The sequence below is a fragment of the Sciurus carolinensis genome, chromosome X, assembly GCF_902686445.1.
Source record: "Sciurus carolinensis chromosome X, mSciCar1.2, whole genome shotgun sequence".
In the NCBI taxonomy this organism is placed as follows: Eukaryota; Metazoa; Chordata; class Mammalia; order Rodentia; family Sciuridae; genus Sciurus; species Sciurus carolinensis.
In genome coordinates, this window is record NC_062232.1 from 114,468,853 (window position 1) to 114,489,353 (window position 20,501).

The window sequence follows — 20,501 nt, forward strand, 5'->3', positions numbered from 1 at the left end:
ATAATAGTGGGATTTGTTATGCCATAATCATACCTGCACATAATATGTTCAGTTTTCTTCCCTGTGCCTTCCCTTTCCCCCTCTTCTCCCTCCCCCTAATCCACTTACTCTCCTCTACTGATCTCCCTTTAAATTAGTGCATTATCATTATATGAGCAAGATGCATTGTGGTATATTTGTACATGGATATAGCATAACTCCATAGATTTCGTTCCCCTCTTAAAAGCTTTCAATACATTTTCTCATTTAATCCTTGCAACTACTCTGTGTGGTAGATACTAGCCCTGTTTTCCAAATGATAGAATTATGATCCATAGGGTCACATAACTTGCCTGAATTCACATAGCTATATAGCAGCCAGGTACATATTGGAACCTAGTGTTCTCTGACAGCAAGCACTTAGTGATTCTGCTCCATCTGTGTCTGTTTCCCCCACTAGTCTGTGAGCTCCTTGAGGACAGGGACCATGTTTTAATTCATGTCTATGCCCTGTGCCTAGCACAGTGCCTGGCAAATAATAAGTGCTCTATAAATGTTTATTACATTGTATTGGCTTTGGGTAATGTACCATCTGAGTGTTATAAATGTACTATCTTCAGGACCACTAGATGTCACTTGAGATGCATAAATGTGGTTAGATTTTAATGTGACTGAGAAGAACTTAAACAGCATCTGCCAATTTTTAACAAAGTAAAAATGAGCCTTTCTTTGAATTTTGAATCTGGCCATCTGTTTTCAAGTACTTGATCATGACAACTTTGCCTTCCAGAGGTGTCTTGCATCATTCTCCTCCCTTGAGTATTACGTGTCTTTGGGAGTGCTCCTGCTACAGCTTCTCATACTGCTATTTTGTCTGTGTTGTCTGTAGTAGTTAACTTAATTGATAAACATTTGAGCACCTATTGTGTGTCAGGTACTGTGCTAGACTCTGGGGATACAGAGATGAATTGAGACATGGCCTTTACCCTCAAGGAACTCACAGTCTTTTTGGGGAGACTGACAGGTAAATAACTAAACTCTACTGTGCTAAGTATTATAACCAAGGACTCCAGGAAGTGCTGCCGAAGCAGGGAGGAAAAGATAATCTGCTTGGAGGGGTCATAGAACAGTTACTTTGTAACTTAGCAAACAAGTAGGAAAATGAGAGAAAGCACATCTCAGCTAGAGGGAATGGCATGAGTGAAGGCATGGAGGCCCTGAGAGGACAAGGATTTGGGGAGGTGTTGGTGGGCATGGTTAGAAGACAATGGTGGGGAATGAGAGTGGGAAGGTAGGCTGGAGGGTCGGGGGGCCACTAGTTTGTCTAGAGTCTTAAATGCCACACAAAGGGCTTTAGACTTGCCCCTTTGGGTTATAAACCATTCTCAGAGTGTTCTGTGAAGGGAGTGACCCAAAGAATTCTGTACATCAGGCACTAACCCTAGGCGAGAGGGTGGTGGTGGAAAGGCTTGTATTCTGGCCCCATGAATCAGAACAAGTGAGGGCCATGCTGGAGCAGCTGGGGTGGCAAGGACAGGAGATCTGAGGGGCAGGGTAGAGGAAGAAAGGACAGAGCTGGTGAGTACTCATGTTTAGGGGTAGAGAACAGTCCCAGATAAATTATTAATGAAGCTGTTCCCCAGGATACACAGGTAAAAAAGAATTTTGAAGAACCAAGGCTAATATCTGTTCATTAGCCTATGAAAAAACTGAAATTGGACCCTCTCTTCCGTCATCATAACAGAATGTTGCCATGAACGCTGCAAGGTCCCAAAACATGCAATTCCCTCCCGGAATTGCATTGTGCCCAGCCTTGTTTCGGGAACTTTCCATTAGCTCTTATTCAGCAACTGGGCAGTGTTGCTCTCCCTGACTGCTTAGAGTGGACTTATGTTCAGAGAAGAAATGCTATTTTACTGAAACTGGTAAGTGGGATTACAGGAATAGAATTCTTCACCCTGCTTGCCTTAGAATCCAAGCTGTTGCTAAGGAAAGCGTCAGGAGCCAAAAATGTACATCAACAACTGTAGAGGGGTAAGAAAACATTAACCATTCCATAGCTTCTGTGTTGAGAAGAGTAGTTTCCTGACAATGTACATATGTGACTAGGCCTTTTTTTGGCTTCAGAGTCTCACTTGCTCTTTGTGTTTTTCCTTTAGGGTTGGTGTTGATTCAGACCAAGAACATTTGGTAAATATGCGTTTGTGTTGTCCCTGGCATTTCTGTCAAGTGTGCAGCCATTTGGAACGAAAACAGCCTCCTGTAGACTTCATGTCACTATTTAGATCCTGTCCTGTCTGCCTCAGCTTTTAACTGACTTCATTCCTGGCTTTTCTCACTGCTCCATAGAGACAAAACCACATTTTAGTTAGCTTGTGGTTATCAAGGGTGGCAGGTTTCCTATCTGAAGGCCATCCTGGGCTTTTGCCACAGAGGGGAGTAGTCTCTTAAGCACTCCTGGGTTTTCAAGTGACTGCTCTGGCACAGGGAGCCTTTTTCCACTTTGGTTTGCGCATGAAGGCTTGTCTCTGATGTCAGCCTCACTCCAGCTGCTCTTCCTGTGTAACTTTCAAATTGGATGACCAGCAGCTGGCCCTGAGAACTGCCTAGAAGCTTTTGAATCTTGAACTAGCCTTCCCTGCCTGCTCAGGAGTCTGCACTTTCTTACCCTGTGCCTCAGCCTTGGCCACATTTCCTTGCTTCCTTCCTTCCCTGTGTCAGTTTCTCAGTTGTTCCTATGAACTCCAGCCTGTTGAATTGAGCACAGTGTAACTGGCTGCACTTTCCAGACTGGCCACCCTTTTTTGGTATTTTCTATTGGCTATTTAATGTTTTCTGAGCACCACTGAATATGTGGCTCTGTATTAGACATTTAATGAAAAATCAGAGAAATGAGGTTTTTGACAAGGGAAAGCATCTTTCAAGTCACAGTTCTTGTTCTTGTCTGAAATAAGCACTGTTATATTTTTCTTTAGGGTGTGGTTAGAAAAACGTTTTCCAGATTCATTTCCTGAATGCTAATTTTGTTAGCTGTTGAATGATGAGTGCCTGTGTGTATATGTGATATAGTAAGTACTCGCCTCTTTTGTGGTCAGAACCTAAAAGTAGAATTCCATGGGCTTGAAATACTTGAACAAACCAGGCGGGATAAATTCCCATCGTGCCAAACTGCTGGATTAGTGTCCAAGTGGTAAAAGCTCCTCAGTGCCTCCACCCCTGTGGCAAAACGAGAATAAAGTTATCATGCAGCTCACAGGACAAATTCTTGATTGTTGTCTGAATAAGACTCCATCAGCTGTGTCACTTCTGTTACCAGAGGGGAAATGAAAATGGAATTATAGGGAAAGAGCCAGGTAGTTGACTCGGTTGTAATATACAGAAAAGAAGAAAAAAAATTCCCCTGCTTTCAAAACTCTGTGGATGTCTTGGTTATATTGTGTACTCAATAAATGTCCACAAGGAAGCACAGAGGAACATGATAGTAAATATGGAGTGTGGGGGTTGGATGTACAGGCATTAATGTGGTGAGGAGGTGGGGAGATCTATAAATGAATTTTTCTTCAAGAAGTAAACACTAAATAAATAAATAAAAATAGAACAAAATACCATGGACTGGACATATAACTTGGCATTAGAGCATGTGCTTAGCATGCACAAGACCCTGCCTCGTTCCATCCCCAACAACAATAAAAAAATAAATAAATAAATAAAAATAAAAAAGAGGTAGAGGCATGCAACACCATACCTAGTGATGTGAAAGGAAATATAGAAGATGGTTTTCAGCACTTATAAGCCCATACAGTGTCCTCAAAAATTTTTGTGTATGTACTGAACCATGTCAAGGAAAATAATAACTTTTTCTGAGGATTAGGGAAGACAGGAAGGAGTCAAAACCCAGAATCTAAACTCTGTGCTCTGAGAAAATCATAGAACCTTAGAACATTGGCACTGGAAAGGACCTTAGTGATTCTCTAACATTCGCATCTTATACATGAAGAAATCCGAGTCTGGAGAGGTAAGAAGGTTTGCCCATGCTAGTTAATGTCAGTGGGCCAGGACTGGAACCAGATAGTCTTACTGCCCAACTACTGACCACACCATATTATAAATAAGGACACAGTTTATATTTTTGGAAGCTATTTTAGAAGGTAACCTGCTTGCTGTATTAGTTTTCTCTCCTCAGCAGTCAGGCTTACATTGGAATTTCCCTACCTGTTTGCTAGTGTGCTAAGAACATAATAGTAACTTGGAATGCCAGTTACTTTTGAGATCCATGACAGCTCCCAAAGCTAGGAATGTTGGTGTGGTGTTTTTTCTACTTAAGTCGCTATTGCATTGGGGGTATAAGTATTTCAGATTTCAAAAAGTGAATTACCCTACACTGACTATTTAAGTGGCAATAGATTCATAAATTAGCAACTCTTCTAAATAATAGAGATGTTCAGAAAAATATTTAAATTTCTTACTTCAAAGCTATAGCATACAAGCTATTAAATTTCTGACGTTACCCATGTTGGAAAGTTTCTTTTCTGTAGGTACTAGTTCTGACTCTACTAAGGAATGACTCTACACAAACCTGTTTGTGTATGCAATGATTTTTATATTATCTTTCTGCAGGGTGTTCCAGAAAATGAAAGGAGAACTACCAAAGCAGAGAGTGCTTGGCTCTTCCGGATATGGTACAACTTCGATCATAAGTATCCTTTACTGAGGAAAAAAAAAAAAAGGGTAGTATGGACACAGAACACTTGTTTCGTTTGTTTGTTTTATGGTTCCAGGGTAGAACCCAGGGCCTTGCACATGTGAAGCATGCACTCTACCACTGAAAACTCCAGCCTCAGAACAACTATTTTGACTGTTGCCTTCTGAGAGTGGAATATAAAACCTACCTGTAGTCTCCCCTTTGTCCATCAGTGTGTGGAGGAGGAAATTCACACAAGTGAATGCCTTTGCAAACCCAGGAAATTAGCAGAGACAGTTGATGGTGGAAGCTGGCTATGTGGAGGGAATCAAGAGCCCAGATGTCATACTTTCTTCAACATACAGGCTTATTTATCAAGCAGACTTTAATATTTGTTGTCCTTAATATAATTTAGTGGATCTTATAAAAGGTTTTTGTTTGTTCTTGTTGGGGTACTTGCTAGGGTGAAAGAGGAAAGGCTGCGTTAGGGGAAAGCTTGGAGATGAAATAAAACTGCAGTATCTATCGGTACTTCTCTGACCTTTCCAAAGACCAGGAGACTCGGCTGTCCATTCAGAATGCCATAAATGGTGGCAGTAATCATAGCTACTCAGGAGCCTGAGGCAGGAGGATCCCAAGTTCAAGGCCAGCCTGGGCAACTTAGACTTTCTCTGAAAATAAAAACAAGCTTGGGGATGTAATTCAGTGATAGACACTTACCTAGCATGCGCAAGACCCTGAGTTTGATCCCCGGCACCACAAAAATGCCACAAATAGCTAAATGTTTTCATTGATGATCATATTTTCTTGTCCTATTGTAAGTTTTCTTCATAGCTATACTTTGAATAGTGTTGATACTCTATAACCTGTTTAAATCATGCCTTTTAAAAAACATTTTGGTACTGTTAAGATGTTTTTCTTATTTGAAATTTGAACCAGAAAAAAGAAATCATGGAGTTCTTTTAGGCTAAGATTTATCAGCAAGTGAATGAAAACTTAGGTTAGGTTCCATCGAAGCAGCTTTGGGATAAATAAGCATGTAAAAATTGTTTTCTTTGCTGATCAAAGTCTTGTATACTTAAGAAGAATGCACTTGACACTTATGATTAGAAGCTCCTAATAATTGTATTCTGTTTACCAGATATTTGCATTTTTTTTTTTTTTGGTACCAGGGATTGAACTCAAGGGCACTTGACCACTGAGCTACATCCCCAGCCCTTTTTTATATTTTATTTAGAGACAGGGTCTCTGAGTTGCTTAGTGCCTCGCTTTTGCTGAGGCTGGCTTTGAACTCGTGATCCTCCTAGCTCGGCCTTTGTCTTTTCTCTTTCTTGTTGACTTATAGTTCTTTTTATACTCCTGAATTAAGTTTTTTGATGATTTTATGCATTGTATCTTTTCAATCTGTAGCATGCGTTTTCATTTTTAAAATCCTGTCTACTGAGGAACATAAGTTCTTCATTTTAATTAAGTCCACTGTATTATTATTTTGTGGTTATAGTGTTTTCTGTCCAAAGGTTATGAACATATTTTCCCATTTTCTTCTAAAAGTGTGACCGTTTTAGCATCATCTTTTGATCCATCACAAATTGTTTTGCACTGCCTAGCATATACAAAGCTCCTGGGTTCAATCCCCAGCTATATTTGCAGCCCTTTTAATTTTCCTTTGTGACAGGGTCTCTCTAAGTTGCCCAGTCTGGCCTTGAAATTGCTATCCTCCTGCCTCAGCCTCCCAAGTGACTGGGATTGTCAGTATGTGTCACCATGCCCAGCACAAATTAATATTTACCTGTAGTGTGAGGTGCATATGGTCAAGATCTACTTTTTTTCCAATATGGATATCCAAATAATACAGCACCATTTCTTAAAAATACCATCATTACTCCCATTAAATTGCAGTGAAATCTTTGTTGTAAATCACTTGACCATATAAGAGGGGCCAATTTCTGTACTTTGTATTTTGTTTCTCTATTTTTATATTAACAGCACACTTTTTAATTACTGTACTTTTTAAGAAGACTTGCTACCTGGTAGGGTAAATCTAGGTTTGTTCTTCTCTAGTACTACCTTGGCTATTTTAGGTCCCTTGTATTTTCCTTTAAATTATAGAAACATCTGGTCAGTTTACACATTTTCTGCCTTGCTAAAAATAACTTTTTTAAAAACCTGCTGGAAAGAATTGATAGTTTAGCAATATTGAGACTTCCAATTCATGAACACAGCCTATCTCTCCATTTATCTAGGTCTTCTTTAATTTCTCTCATTTACGTTTTGGACTTTTCAATGTACAAGTCTTTTTCATTAGATTTACCTCTAAGTATCTGATGATTTTGATGCTATTGCAAATGGTATTTATTTCATTTTCTATTTGTTTGTTGTTATTATACATATAATAGGATTTCGTGTATTGATCTTGTGTCCAGCAGTCTTCCTAAAGTTCGCTTATTATTTCTAGTGGTTTATAGATTCTTTTTGATTTTCTGCATACCCAATTAAGTGATCTATGAATAATGATGTTTTTTCTTTTCCAACCTCTTGTATTTTTTTGTTGTTATTGTTCTGCATTTATTGTGCATTATCGTTGTACATAATGATGGGATTTGCTGTTATACATTTGTACAGGCACAAATTATAACAATGTATTTTGGCTAGTATCATTTCCCAGTATTTCCTCTTTTCCTTCCCTCTTCCCTCCCCCTGGTCCCTTTCCTTGGTTGTACTGATCTCCCTTCAGTATTCATGTGATCCCTTCACCTTTCTTTTCCTTTTTCCTCTCTAGCTTCCGCATTTGAGAGAACACATGTAACCCTTGTCCTTTCTGAGTTTATCTTTTTATGCTTAGCATAGTGTTCTCAAATTCCATCCATTTTTCTGCAAATGACATAATTTCATTTTTCTTTATGACTAAGTAAAACTCCATTGTGTATATAGGCTACATTTTCTTTATCCATTCATCTGTTGATGGCTGATTCCATAGTTCAGCTATTGTGAGTTGTACTGCTATAAACATGGGTATGTATGCATCACTGTAGTATGATGATTTCAGTTCTTTATACATTTAGTATAAAGAACTAAATACTAAATACCAAGAATTCATATAGGTGGGTGTGACTGTGGTACCATGCCTAGTCTTTTGAGAAACCTCTATACTGATTTTCATCGTGATTGTACTGATTTATAGTCCCACCACCAGTGTAAAAATGTTTCTTTTTTCTCCACATCCTCTCTGGTGTTTATTGTTGTTTGTTTTCTTGATGCCCTTGTATTTCTTCTTTGAGTCTTAATACATTGACTGGACCTCTCCATTTCAATGCTGAATGTAAGTGATGATAATGACATTCTTGTCTTATTCCTGATCTCAGGGAGAAATTTTTCAATGTTGTACCATGAAGTATGATGTTAGCTATAGGTTTTTGGAAATAACCTTTAGCAAATTAAGAATATTTCCTTTTATTTCTAGGTTTTTGATAGTTTTATCATGAATAGATATTGAGTATTACGATATGCTTTTCCTGCATCGATTGAGTTGAACACATGATTTTTTTCTCCTTTAACCTGTTATTGTACTGATCTGCATTGATCAGTTGTTTGAATATAAAGCCATTCTTGCTTTGCTGGAATAAATCCCACTTGGTCATGATATGTTATCCTTTGGGTATGTCCCTGGATTTAATTTGTTAATATTTTGTGTCTACTTTTGTGAAACATATTGGCTTGTGATTTTTAAAATTCTAATTTCCTTATGAGGTTTCTATAACAAGATTATGCTGACCTTATAAAATGCTTTGGGAAGTATTTGCTCTTTTTTTTTTCTGAAGGATTCAATATGGGATTGGTGATATTTCTTCCTTAAATGCTGGGAAGATTTTACCATTGAAGTCATTTGGACCTCTTGCTTTTCATATGGGATTTTTTTCATCTGTTTAATAGATAGAAGACTATTCAGATTTTCTTGATTCTTTTGTGAAAATTATTTGGCAAGTTCTTTTTGTTTTTATTATTTTGGCAAGTTCTTTTAAAGAATTTGTTCGTGTGAAGTATAACACCACAACTTGCTAGCCTTAATACTATCCTATTCAGTGCCACTGGACTCAGACTTGGTCATTTCTATAACCAGTGTACTAGTATCATTCTAGTTTTTAATTGGCTTTGCATGGCCAGATGTTTTATAAAGTGTGTTTATATTGAGTATTTAATCTTTACTTAGAATTTATTAATATAGAAAAATCATAAAATTTTGTCTGGCTTTCCCATTTTTAATTAAGAACTACTTACCTTAGCTTCATATTCTCCCCACCAGTGCCTGCAGTGCTGGGGATCAAGCTCAGGGCTTTGTGTATGCTAGGCAGGAAATCTACCACTGAGCTACATCCCCAGTCCAGATTTTCATCTTAGAATGTGGGGAAGATGGGGAACTGGGGATGCAGCTCAGTAGTAGAACACTTCCCTAGCAAGTGTGAGACCTGTGTTTGAATCTCCACTACCACCAAAAAAGTACATGGGGAATATGATATATTTGTCTGTATCCTTTCTCCCTCCTCCTTTTTCTTGTGATTCCTTCTGTTTCTTCTGAGTATCATACATTATCATATCTGTTTTTGCTTTTTGAAATGAGGGTCTATAGTAGAGGAGCTCATTATACATAGTTTATTGAAATGTCTTAGGAATTGACTTTCCTACCTCCTTACTGTTTTGCAGGAAAAGATTCAACCTGAAACTGAAGTTTCAGCTTAGAGTGTTCAGGAGGCCACTTGAATCCACAGTAAATTATTAAAACAATTTTTATTACTTTAGTCTACTATCGAAATATTTAATCTTCTGACAAGTATCATTCTTTATTTTCTCCCTTGCTTACTTCAATGCCAAATATAGAATGACTTTTGCTTTTAGTAAAGTCAGAAAAGCAATATGATGTAGTGGAATGGACACATAATTTGAAAGCAGACCAATTTTGACTTAGTAGATCAGTCTCCATTTCCTTAATTGTGTGACTTAGGCAAGTCCCTGACCTGTCTGAGCCTCAGTTTTCCTATCTGCAAAACAGAGATGCTAAAAAGGTCTCCCTTTGCTGTCTCACTGTCATCATGTGATGACAACATGAGATTGCATGTGTGAAAGCCCTTTGTTAACCTCCGAAGTGGTCAATGGTTGGTGTACTGTGATAATAACTGTCATCAACTGAGTTGTTTTCTGAATGTGTGGAGAAAGCACAACCCTTCCTTAGCTGCTCACAGCTACCTGAAGCCTCTGTTGACTCACAGTGGGCCTCCTCTCACCACCACGCTCCCCACCTGCTGCGGGCCCATCGCCAGGTGCCTAACAAGTCCCCAGGCTTATGAAGTAAGTGATTTTTATCCACCAACTGAACTGTTCAGCAAGTTTAATTTAGCTGCTCTCTGGGTGGGTTTCTGGTTTTGTTTTATTTTGGTTTAATTTTTGGCCTTTGAAGTATAAAATCCCTCAGAAGGAATTTAAACATACTTTGCTCAACCAAAAAACACACTAAATCTACAAATAAAATTCATGGCCTTTTAAATATTATTTGGTAACAGATATAGAATGGTACCTTATCTTACTTAGGCGATTTTACTACTTCATTCTATTCCCATGCAAGCTTTCATTTATTTGTAGCAATGTGGCCTGAGTTCAGCACTAAATGTATGTTTTTATGTGCGCATTAGGGTTGCCACAGTTATGTTGAGAGAATTTTAAAACAATTTTGATGCTCCTAAAATGGAACAGACAGTCTGTTTCATACCTACCAACTTTTGGATATCAGAGAAAGTTTTTCTGTTCCACATTGCTTTGAGGCAGGGACAGCTCTAGACAGGATCTAGATTGCAGATGATACAGACCAACCTAGGATTGGTGATTTGGTAAATATTCCAACTAAGAAAAAAGTGAGAGATATGCTAAATAGCCACCATTTTTGTAAGGCAAACATTTTAATTTTAATTTTTAAAATTTTTGATTCTAAACCAACCCTTTAGAAGTAATCTATGGCATCCAGTGGACTCCCCTATTAAAAAAGGCCACTAGTGTTGACTACTCAGACACAAACCCAGGACCTTGAGTGGATAGAGGGGAAGCTGTAGTGAAGCAGTGTCAGGTACCCTCCAGTTGCTTGCAGCTTCCTCTGTGGCATAGCAGAGCAGATCCTACAGGAAATGTGTGGGAAAAAGTAGACTGCATGGGGGTGGCACCTGGGCCAGTGTCAGGTGGTGGGAGTGGAAGTATCCTATGGCTTTGTTTAGAGTCAGTGCATATTTTTGACAGACTGCTGGCACAGTGGGAAGAACACCCCCATGTTGCCTTCTCTCTTTCTCTCCCACATTGCCCGAACTCCCCTCTCAAGCACTCTCCATTTCTGCTGTGCCCTGGTAGCCTGTTTGATTCTGTCCAGAGATGTCAACCTGCTCTGTTGGTTCAGATAGTGAGGTTTGGCTCTAGAGTCCCTCTTGCTATCACCCAAAATCAAAAGGCTCACAACAACTATGTGTCCTGTGGACTATAGGAAAACAGGATGCATCACTATATGAATTTCTGGGGCTACTGTTACAAAGTACCACAAATTTTTGAATATCTTAAACAAAAATGATCGAAATATCTTAACAGTTCTTGAGGTTAGAAGTTTGCAGTCCATCAGTGGCAAAGCACTAGCATGCATGAAGCTCTGGGTTCAAAATCATTAAAAAGTCAATGAAATGGTCTATATAAATCATTTGGCACAATGCCTGACACAAAAATGAATACTTCATCTGTTTTTTGTTATTATTGTTATTATTATTGCTATTACCACTTTATTTATTTATTTATATTTTGGTACTGGGAATTGAATTCAGAGGCACTTGACCACTAAGCTACATCCCCAGCCCTTTTTATTTTTGATTTTGAGACAGGGTCTAAGTTGCTTAGGGCCTTGCTAAGTTGCTGAGGTTGGCCTTAACTTTCATCCTCCTCCTCTCTTCTTTTTGCAGTAATAGGTATTAAACCCATATTAGGACCTTAGGCAGGCTAGGCAAATCTCTCTAACACTGAACTACATCATTCTCTTTTTAAATGCTATGTCGAGGCAGGGTCTGGCTAAATTGATCAGATGTGCCACCATGCTGGGCTGTATTTTTACCTTCATGTACATCTGGACTGTTCCAAGTACTTATAACCATCATACTGTAGTTCTGTTATTTATAGTATATAAATTATTTATTTTTATTTTAAAAATTTAAAAAATGTCCAAAGTCTAGGTAAGGGCAGAACTGGTTCCCTCCAGGCCTCTCTCTTGTACTTTGCCTGGCCATCTGTGGCATTCCGTGGCTTATAGATACATCATTTCAATCTCAGCTTTCATCTTTGCATGGTGTCTTCCCATGTGTACCACTGTGTCTAAATTTCATAAGCATAACCATCATTTGATCAGGACCCACCTAATTTCTAAATATGATCCTGTTTCCAAACAAAGTCACATTCGTAGGTTAGGCTGTCAAACATCATCTTTGGGGAATAAATTTAACCCATCATAGCCATAAAACTTGTTTCTTAAAATACATTTTTGTTACTCATTATTTTTTTAAGTTATGAAATTAATATGCTTGTGGCTAAATATTTAAACTGTGGAATGTACAAAGTGAAAAAAAGTAATTTTCTTCCTACCTAACTCCTTATAGGTGATCTTTAGTAAAGGTTTACGATAGATACTTTCTGGTATATTTTTTCTATATAAACTTAATTTATTCAGTTTTTTGCAATATTAGGGATTGAACTCAGGGTGTCGCACGTGTTAGGCAACTGCTCTAACACTAAGCTACATCCAGCTCTATCCATACAAACTTATATATGTGTATAGCTTTGTTTTGTACACATGGGATCATAATAGGTGTACTGTCCCACTACTTGCTTTTTTCAATTGCTGATACATTCATTATTGATGGCTTTTCATTAAATACATTAGATCTGTTACCTTCTTTTTCATGAATATAAAATATTCCATTTGTAGCTACACTAAAATTGATTAATTCAGTCTCCCATGGACAGACATTTGTTTCTTTTTTTTTTTTTTTTGCTATTACAAATAATACTTATGGTGAATATATTTTTTAAATAGCCTTTTACTTATCAGTTTACTCAAGGATATAAAAATATATAGAATAGCTTTTAAAGATAAAATTGCTGGGTCAAAAGACATAGATTTAAAAATTTGGTAGATATTACTCTAGACCTGAAACTTAATGAAAACATTAGGAAGTACTGAAAAGCCTCTGCTATCTTGTGAAGGAGTCAAAACACTTTGTTGTGAGTAGTGTTGTATTGAATGACAGACACTAGTTAAACTTATCATTAAACTACATTAGGGGCACAGGGACTTGGTCTGTTTGGTGGCTGTTGATTTATTTTTCAATTCACATTTGTTTGTCTAAGTTATTTAGGGAAATTTCTGGCAATAGCCAGTGTCCAACAGTATAGAAACATATAAAGTAAATAAAATTCACTAATAACTCTGTTGTTACAGAGTGTTTTAGTCAGCTTTTTCCCTGCTGTGACCAAAGGACCTGACCAGAAGAACTGTAGCAGAGGAAAGTTTATTTGAGGGCTCATGGTTTCAGAGGTCTTAGTCCATAGAGGATCAGTTCCATTCCTTGGGGCTTGAGGTGAGGCAGGACATCATGGTGGAAGAGTGTGGCAGAGGGAAGCAGCTCACATGGTGATCAGGAAGCAGAGAGAGACTCCACTCTCCAGATAAAAATATATACCCCATAGCCATACCGCCAAGTCCCACCTCCTCTATCCACACCCTACTGCTTCAATTACCACTCAGTTAATCCTTATCAGGAGATTTAATCACTGATTAGGTTAACACTCTTATAACCCAATCATTTCTCTGAACCTTCTTGCGTTGTCTCACATGTGAACTTTTGGGGGACACCACATCTAAACTATAACACAGAGCTAATGTTGAATACCATTCCAGACTTTTCTGTGTATACACACAGCTTTTATTTACCAAAATGGGACTACACATTCTTGATTTTTTTCCTTTTTGTAGAAGTTTATTAAGCATGCTATTTTGCCACAAACTTTCCTTTGTAAGCAGACCTTATAGAGCTGGGAGAGAAGCATGCAGTGAGGATTTCATATTTCTATGTCCCAAACTATGTGAGGTACTTGGACTAGGTAGCACCGAGTCTTTTATCATAACCATGCATTTATCATTGTGTTCCTCCCCCTCTCACCCTGGACTCTTAAGACCCTTGATGGCAGGCCAGTGTGTGAAAGAGCAAATGCTACTGCAGGGAGGGAGTCAAGGAGGGACACCTAACCTAGACCTGGAAGATCAAAGATGTCTTCTAGGAGAAAGTTCTAAGTAGGTGCTAGTCACATGAAGTGGGCAGGGGGGCCGGCATGTAGAATGACACAGAGGCAAGAGAAGCCCGGAGAGATCTGGGCAGCTGGCAGCCCTGCAGTCTGGCTGGCACACATTGGGGCTGTTGGGGGGTGAGATGCAGATTGTGTCAGAAGATGAAGCTGAAGGGGACAAGTCACTGCCTTTTTTCTTTTTAAAAAAAAAAATCAGCGGCAATTTGGATATGCCTGAATCTTTTCTAAAAATATTTTTTAGTTGTTGGTGGACCTTTATTTGTTTATTTATATGTATGTGATGATGAGAATTGAACCCAGTGCCTCACATGTGCTAGGCAAGTGCTCTGCCACTGAACCACAGCCCCAGCCCCTAAGTCACTGTCTTTTAAGGCATGGTAAGGACATTTAACCTTATCCTGGCATTAGGCCACTGATGAGTTTTAAATAGGGAATCTTTTAAAATTCTCCTACTCAAAATGGTTCTTTAATGTCTCAAAAATTCTTAGAGCTTATTTTATTTTGCATTTAGAACCAGGAACAATTGAAAGATGATGACTCTGATCTTATTCTCAACGATGGTGATATCAGCTTGACCTATGGGGATTCCACTGTGACCACTGAATCGACAATATCTAGTGCCCCCAGGAGATTCTTAGGCAACAGTTCTGAAGATGCCTTGGATCGGGAGCTTGCATTGGGGGACCACGAGCTGGTCATTCGCGGGACACGCCTGGTTCTGCCTATGGATGATTCTGAACCTGCATTAAATTCATTAGAGGATACGAGACACAGCCCAGCCTAAGCTTATTAATATTCACTTAGTGATTTGTATAATTTGCACATGTGATTGTGAAGAAATTTGTACTACCTAAAAAGTCCTAGTGCATGTCTCTGAATGTGTAAGCTATATAAATGCTATTTATATGGCATAGAAAGAATATAAATATCCTGTACAAGGCAGATTGTGAACAAACTATTCTTTTAAGTTTTTCTGGCTGCACTATGTAGGCTGGATCTGTTTTAGAAAGTTACTTTCACAGTGATGTTGTGTGTTCTGTTAGCTTCATGTCTGAGTTAAAGTATAAAAATGATGGATTTACTCTATATTTACCTGACACTTAACCGGAGTACCAAGTTCTTGTGATGTGAATTAATTTGTGTGTGTATGGTTGGGGGTGGGGAGAAGAAGGAGGGAAGTGTTATTTCCTAGTGAATCCAGGGAGGAGAGGTTCCTTTGTTGGGACACTTTTGTTGATTGCTGCTGCCTTTGTCATGACCTTTTTCTTTCCCTTTTCTCTTGTGGCCAGTTGTGGTGTAAGGAGCTGATGACATTTTGATCTTGCCCCACTCAGGTTGCGGAGTGAGGTATGGGGCTCTTTCCCCCCCCCCTTGCTGTGAAAGAACAGATTCATTGGACTGCAATACATTGCTATTTCAAAGGAAGACTGCAAATGACCTCCAAGACCTTATTTCTTTTCCTCTAGGCCAAGACCCTGGAGTTGCATCCAGCCGGCTTAGCCAAAGTACAGGTGTAAATAGTTCAGGGCACTTGATTTAGATTTGGAGGGGCTGGGGCAGGTGGAGAGGGGACAGAGGGCAAGAAGGGAGTGACTGGTATTGGAGGTCTCTCTTCCCAAATATGTAAATATTCTATACCAGATAAGTTTAAATAAGAAATTTAATTGCTGCTTAATTTTTGATTATGTACTTTATCTGTATAGCAAGCTTTGTCGTCACAAGTTTTTATATCAATTTAAATCGCTGCTCTTTAGCAGCCGAACAGGAGCAAAATGTAAAATTTTTAAACTTACTGTGTCTAATTGTCATTTGTTAGTCTGTAGTTGATGTTGAACGTTAATTTATGAATCCATGAACATCCCATACTACACCAAAGGCAGTCATAAGAGAAATACGATGCTCTGGAGCATTTATTTTAAGGAGGCTCCTTTGTGTGCAGTGGGTATAGCTGTCTTCATTGTCATGTTACTTTTTAATATTAAATACCTAAGCTGCCATGTGTTTTTTTTTTTTACAGTTTTCAAGGAAGAGCACAGAACAATTTCCCATTTCATATTCATAGTATGAAAGTGGATTCTATTTTGTAATGCTGAAAATACCTATAGGTACAGTGAATGCTTGGAAGGGGAATACTTTTTGATGTTGATTCTGACCTGTTAATAATTCTGAAGTAAAATATAAACTTTTGTGGATTTTTTTCCTCAGGTCTGAGTAGCATTGCCTTAAATCTTACCCAATTAGAAAATTGATCTACTTATGTGATGTTCAAAATTTCCACTGAAAACTGTTCATCCAAACAAAACACGTACTTATTCTCCAAAAGGGTTCTGTGCTATGGCAAACACTCCTTGAGATTTTAAGGGAATTCTAATATTGTACCCTTTAGTGGCAGCCTTGACTGTTGGCATAGCCATTTGTTATGTAGTGGTAGCAACTTTCCTGCTATGCAGGAACCCCTCCTGTGAAGTGTGTGTTTTATATGATGTGTGCCTCTTCGTGCAGTAAATAATTTCTTGTTGATGTATGTTTGAGGGGCTTTGTATGTCAGTATCATCTTCCCACAGAATTATTCAAGTTATAAAAGGTTATACGATAATTTAACAACTACCTTTTTTATTCTGTCAGGTTACTGAGCTCACTTTATGAACATGGCTGTAAATACTTAGCATGACAAATTCCGTAACTTGTCTGTTTCCGCATGCATAAGGCTTCTCATTAGGGAAACTGATAAAGCTTGAGTCCACTAAATCTGCCTTCAGTACTTTATCAAAGGGGAACCAAGCCTGCTGTGCTTACATCGGCCTCTGGAAGATTTTTCTTCTCAAACCTATGTGCACATCTCCACACAAAGAAGAGCAAACATTTCTGCTCAGACACCCATTGAATTGAAACACCCGAGTGAACTTTGATGAAGTACAGTCTGAGTACCATCATGTACAAGTAGAACTGTTTTGGGACCTGTTTTTCTGTTGTTTGTGGAACCTACATGTTTGATTGACTTGAACGTTGCATCTTTTAAAGTTATTTTTAAAGGTCTCTTGGCATTTATCCTAGTTGTCTGTGTTTGGCAATGTGCTGTTAAAGTAATAGACTTTTAATCTTCATGTATTTTTTGTTTTCCCTTGGAGTACTTGGACAAATGTTATAGTGGTTTCTTTTAGAAAAATCTGTCATTAAAGAAATTATAGCCTTGCAAATAACCACTCACCATATTTGAGTCACAGCTTATTCTAGTGAGATGTAAAGAGTGCTGACTTCATTTATTTTTCTACACACACACACACACACACACACACACACACAGGAAAAGGGGGAAGACTGATGGTTTAAAAACAAACCTAACAACTTAACTTACAGGGTGGCAAATTCTCAGTGCTTATGTGTAAGGGTGGGTGTATTTGCATATGGTCACAGTTGGGCCATTTAAGAAATATGAGTCAAAGTGGTCAAATTCCATTACATTGATTTGTAGCCTGTTAACTCAGTGATGGAGAATGTCATGAAAATGTTAGTTCTTTCTATTAGATGGGGAGAGTGGATTCTGTATCCAGTTAGGTAGAAAGGCAGTTCCAGGTTTGCTTGAGAGTGTGGTCCCACAAATAGTCCTTCCTCCAAGTTAAAGACACATCACTATTTTTGTACATGAGGTGTTTTATATGTTAGAGTTTGCTGACAGCATCATTACCTAGTCTGGCTAATGGCTCCAGGCACCATCTGTTGTGCCTTCTTGCCATCCACTCTGGCTTCCATGCTCATGGCCCAGTGAGAGGTACAGATGGGGGGGCCCACACACAACAGACTCATTCCTTGAAACATCTCACATTTTCTAACTCGCCACACATCTATTAACCTGACCCATGGGTAGAATGTAAGGAAGTGAAAAGATAGATGTTTTGACTTAATCATAAAGTTCTTGATAGGAAGTACAACACTATGATGATGCAGGAGGAGGTTTGAAAATAAATTTGAAGATGATAACAATAATTATTATTTTGGTGCAGGGGATTGAACCTGGGGTGCTTAACCACTGAGCCACACCTCCAGCTATTTTTAATATTTTATTTAGAGATGGAGTCTTCCTGAGTTGCATAGGCCTTGCTAGGTTGCTGAGGCTGGTTTTGGATTTGTGATCCCCCTTCCTCAAACTCCTGAGCTGCTGGGATTACAGGTGTATTCCCCCATGCCCAGCAGTAGTCCCCATTTTTGGGCCCCTCTTAGATGCAAGCAATGTATAACTGAGGTATTTTTAAATTCAGTTTTATGCATACCATAAGGGTATATTCTGCTATTGTCATTTCACAGAGGAAACAGGTGCAGAGGAGTTGTCATGTGGCTAATGAAGTCACAGAACTAGGACTCAAATCCAGTCTGCTTCCCAAGTCCAGAATAACCCCTACTCTACTGGCTCCAAAGGCAGGCTCTGTGCTAATCCATCTTGAGTATAATGAGAAGGATAATGAAGGGAGTTGCAGAATTCCAGCCTGCCGCCCACACCTGCTTGTTAACAGGCCAAGGCAAGGCACGCAGCTCTGTCCCTCCACTTGCAGCCCTGTTGGCGGCCTGACACAGGTTCCCCTGCTTGGGAGTTTTCACATTCCTAGCCAAGGGCCCTCCTGTGTCTTGTCTAGCCCATGGGCAAGGCAGCCTGGCTAGCAGCATTCCTTCACACTACCTCCCAACCTTTCCATCAAGTGGTCATCTTTCATGGCAGACTTTGCAATTCTAAATAGCAGCTTTGTGTCCACATAGTTTGGTTTAGAAAAAAGAAAAAAAAAAAGTCCACGTATTGGAGTTACACAGACCTGAACTCTTTCTTTACACCATTCACAGTAGAAATGGCAAATAATTGAATAAAATCCCCAGCTCTGCTGGAGAGTATTGTACAGGAGATACTGACAGCCATATCATAGAGCTCTTAGGAATCTTTCATGCAAGAAGTGCTGATCACCTTTCAGTAGCGCAGTATGCATCTTTGTTTACTGGTTCTTTTTAGTTATACATAACATTAGGATTCATTTTGACATAATTATAAAAGCATGAAATATAATTTGTTCTAATTCAACCCTCAGTACTTGACAAATAACCTCAAATACAGTAATCATAAATGCTGTGATGGAAACATGGGGCACTATGAGAGGAGATTGTCATCTGCTGATACAGGAACCAGGAATGATTTTCCTAATGAAGTGATTGTTAAGATCTGACCTTTAGAGTAAGTCAAGGGCCAGTAAGGTGAAGGGAAGTGAGGATGAGCATTTTAGGCAAAGTGACAGTGACCTATAGTTGCTATTTCACACAACATTCCTTCAATCAGACTTTGGCAAAAACACCATGTGCTCTGCTATATACATGGAGTGAGAAATAAGAGATGCAGGACTACCCTCAGCACTTACATATTAGTGGGAAGACAGTACGCATCCAACAATTATATAGTTGTGAGCATAATGAGGTGTGTCTTGAACCAAAATCTCCCTGCAACTACGACCCCTTCCCCTGTTCTGCTGGATCACTTAAGCCAAGTCTACCCTCTTTTGTGTTGCAGCCTTCAGGCATTTGAAAAGATATCTTCCCTGAGTCTTTCTGTTCCCAGGCTAAATACCACCATTCCTTTATCTTCTGAATATTGGGCCTGAAGTCCATTGTTCTACACTTCTCTGAACACGCCTTGCCTGAGACCACATTGACTTGGTTTCAGTAGCTGCATCACACTCTCATCTTACAGTCAGCCAAAGTCTGGGCCAGCACCCTGCCCTCAGGGAGCTTACATTCAGGTCAGGGAAGGCAATAAACACACACATAAGCTTAAAATAATGAAAGGTTGGGATAAGTGTCACATGGGAAATGGTGTAGAGAGTAGTGGGCAAGAGGAGATTGGGCAGGATGGAAGAGGCAAGTCAGGAGGCCTCGCTTAAGAGGTTCCACTGAAAACAAGATGAATGAGCCATATGCTCAGTGAATGTTTATTGACCAGGAGAAAAATGTCCTCCTGACCTTGATTCAGTTGGAGTTTGAAGGCCAGCATGGCAGAATAGGAGAAACAATAAGCTAACAGGAGACCAGAGTTCTAGCCCTGTATGCCACTGGGCACTTTTCAGAACCCACTTAAACCTCTCTGAACCTACTTCTTCCTTTATAAAATGATGGCAGTTCATGAATTCCATAAACATGTACTGAGCTATTAACATGTGCCAGGCACTGTGGTAGGTACTAAATTCTGGTTCCAGCCCCAACTAACTGCCAGGCCTGTTGGGGGATTAAATGAAGTGATATACATAGAAACATTTTAACTGGGACTCACAAGGCTCTTGAAACCAACATTCAGTATTCTGTATGGTTTTACTGATGAGGTGCTATTTGAATAAAGTATGGAAAACTCTGCAGACCATGCAACTACTCTGGGCTATTTTCTTCGGAATCTCCACTTCAGCAAGTTGGAGGCATCCCAAGTGGTTGCCATAGTGAAGATAGA

General features: G+C 39.1%; 1 protein-coding gene across 3 annotated transcripts in view; it reads left to right on the forward strand.

The window, feature by feature from the left end:
- Slc9a6 (solute carrier family 9 member A6) overlaps window positions 1-17,232 on the forward strand; it is a 54,668-nt gene extending 37,436 nt beyond the window's left edge. For 2 of the 3 annotated variants that reach the window (XM_047536311.1, XM_047536310.1), the window contains 4 exons: window positions 2,139-2,169; window positions 4,597-4,676; window positions 9,895-10,000; window positions 14,544-17,232. In XM_047536311.1, coding sequence (XP_047392267.1) covers window positions 2,139-2,169; window positions 4,597-4,676; window positions 9,895-10,000; window positions 14,544-14,816 — 490 coding nt within the window. In that variant the 3' untranslated portion in view covers window positions 14,817-17,232. Of the gene's footprint in view, window positions 1-913; window positions 1,004-2,138; window positions 2,170-4,596; window positions 4,677-9,894; window positions 10,001-14,543 lie in introns of all 3 variants that reach the window. The other variant, XM_047536312.1, reaches the window with a different exon arrangement.
- The last annotated feature ends 3,269 nt before the right edge of the window (window positions 17,233-20,501 follow it).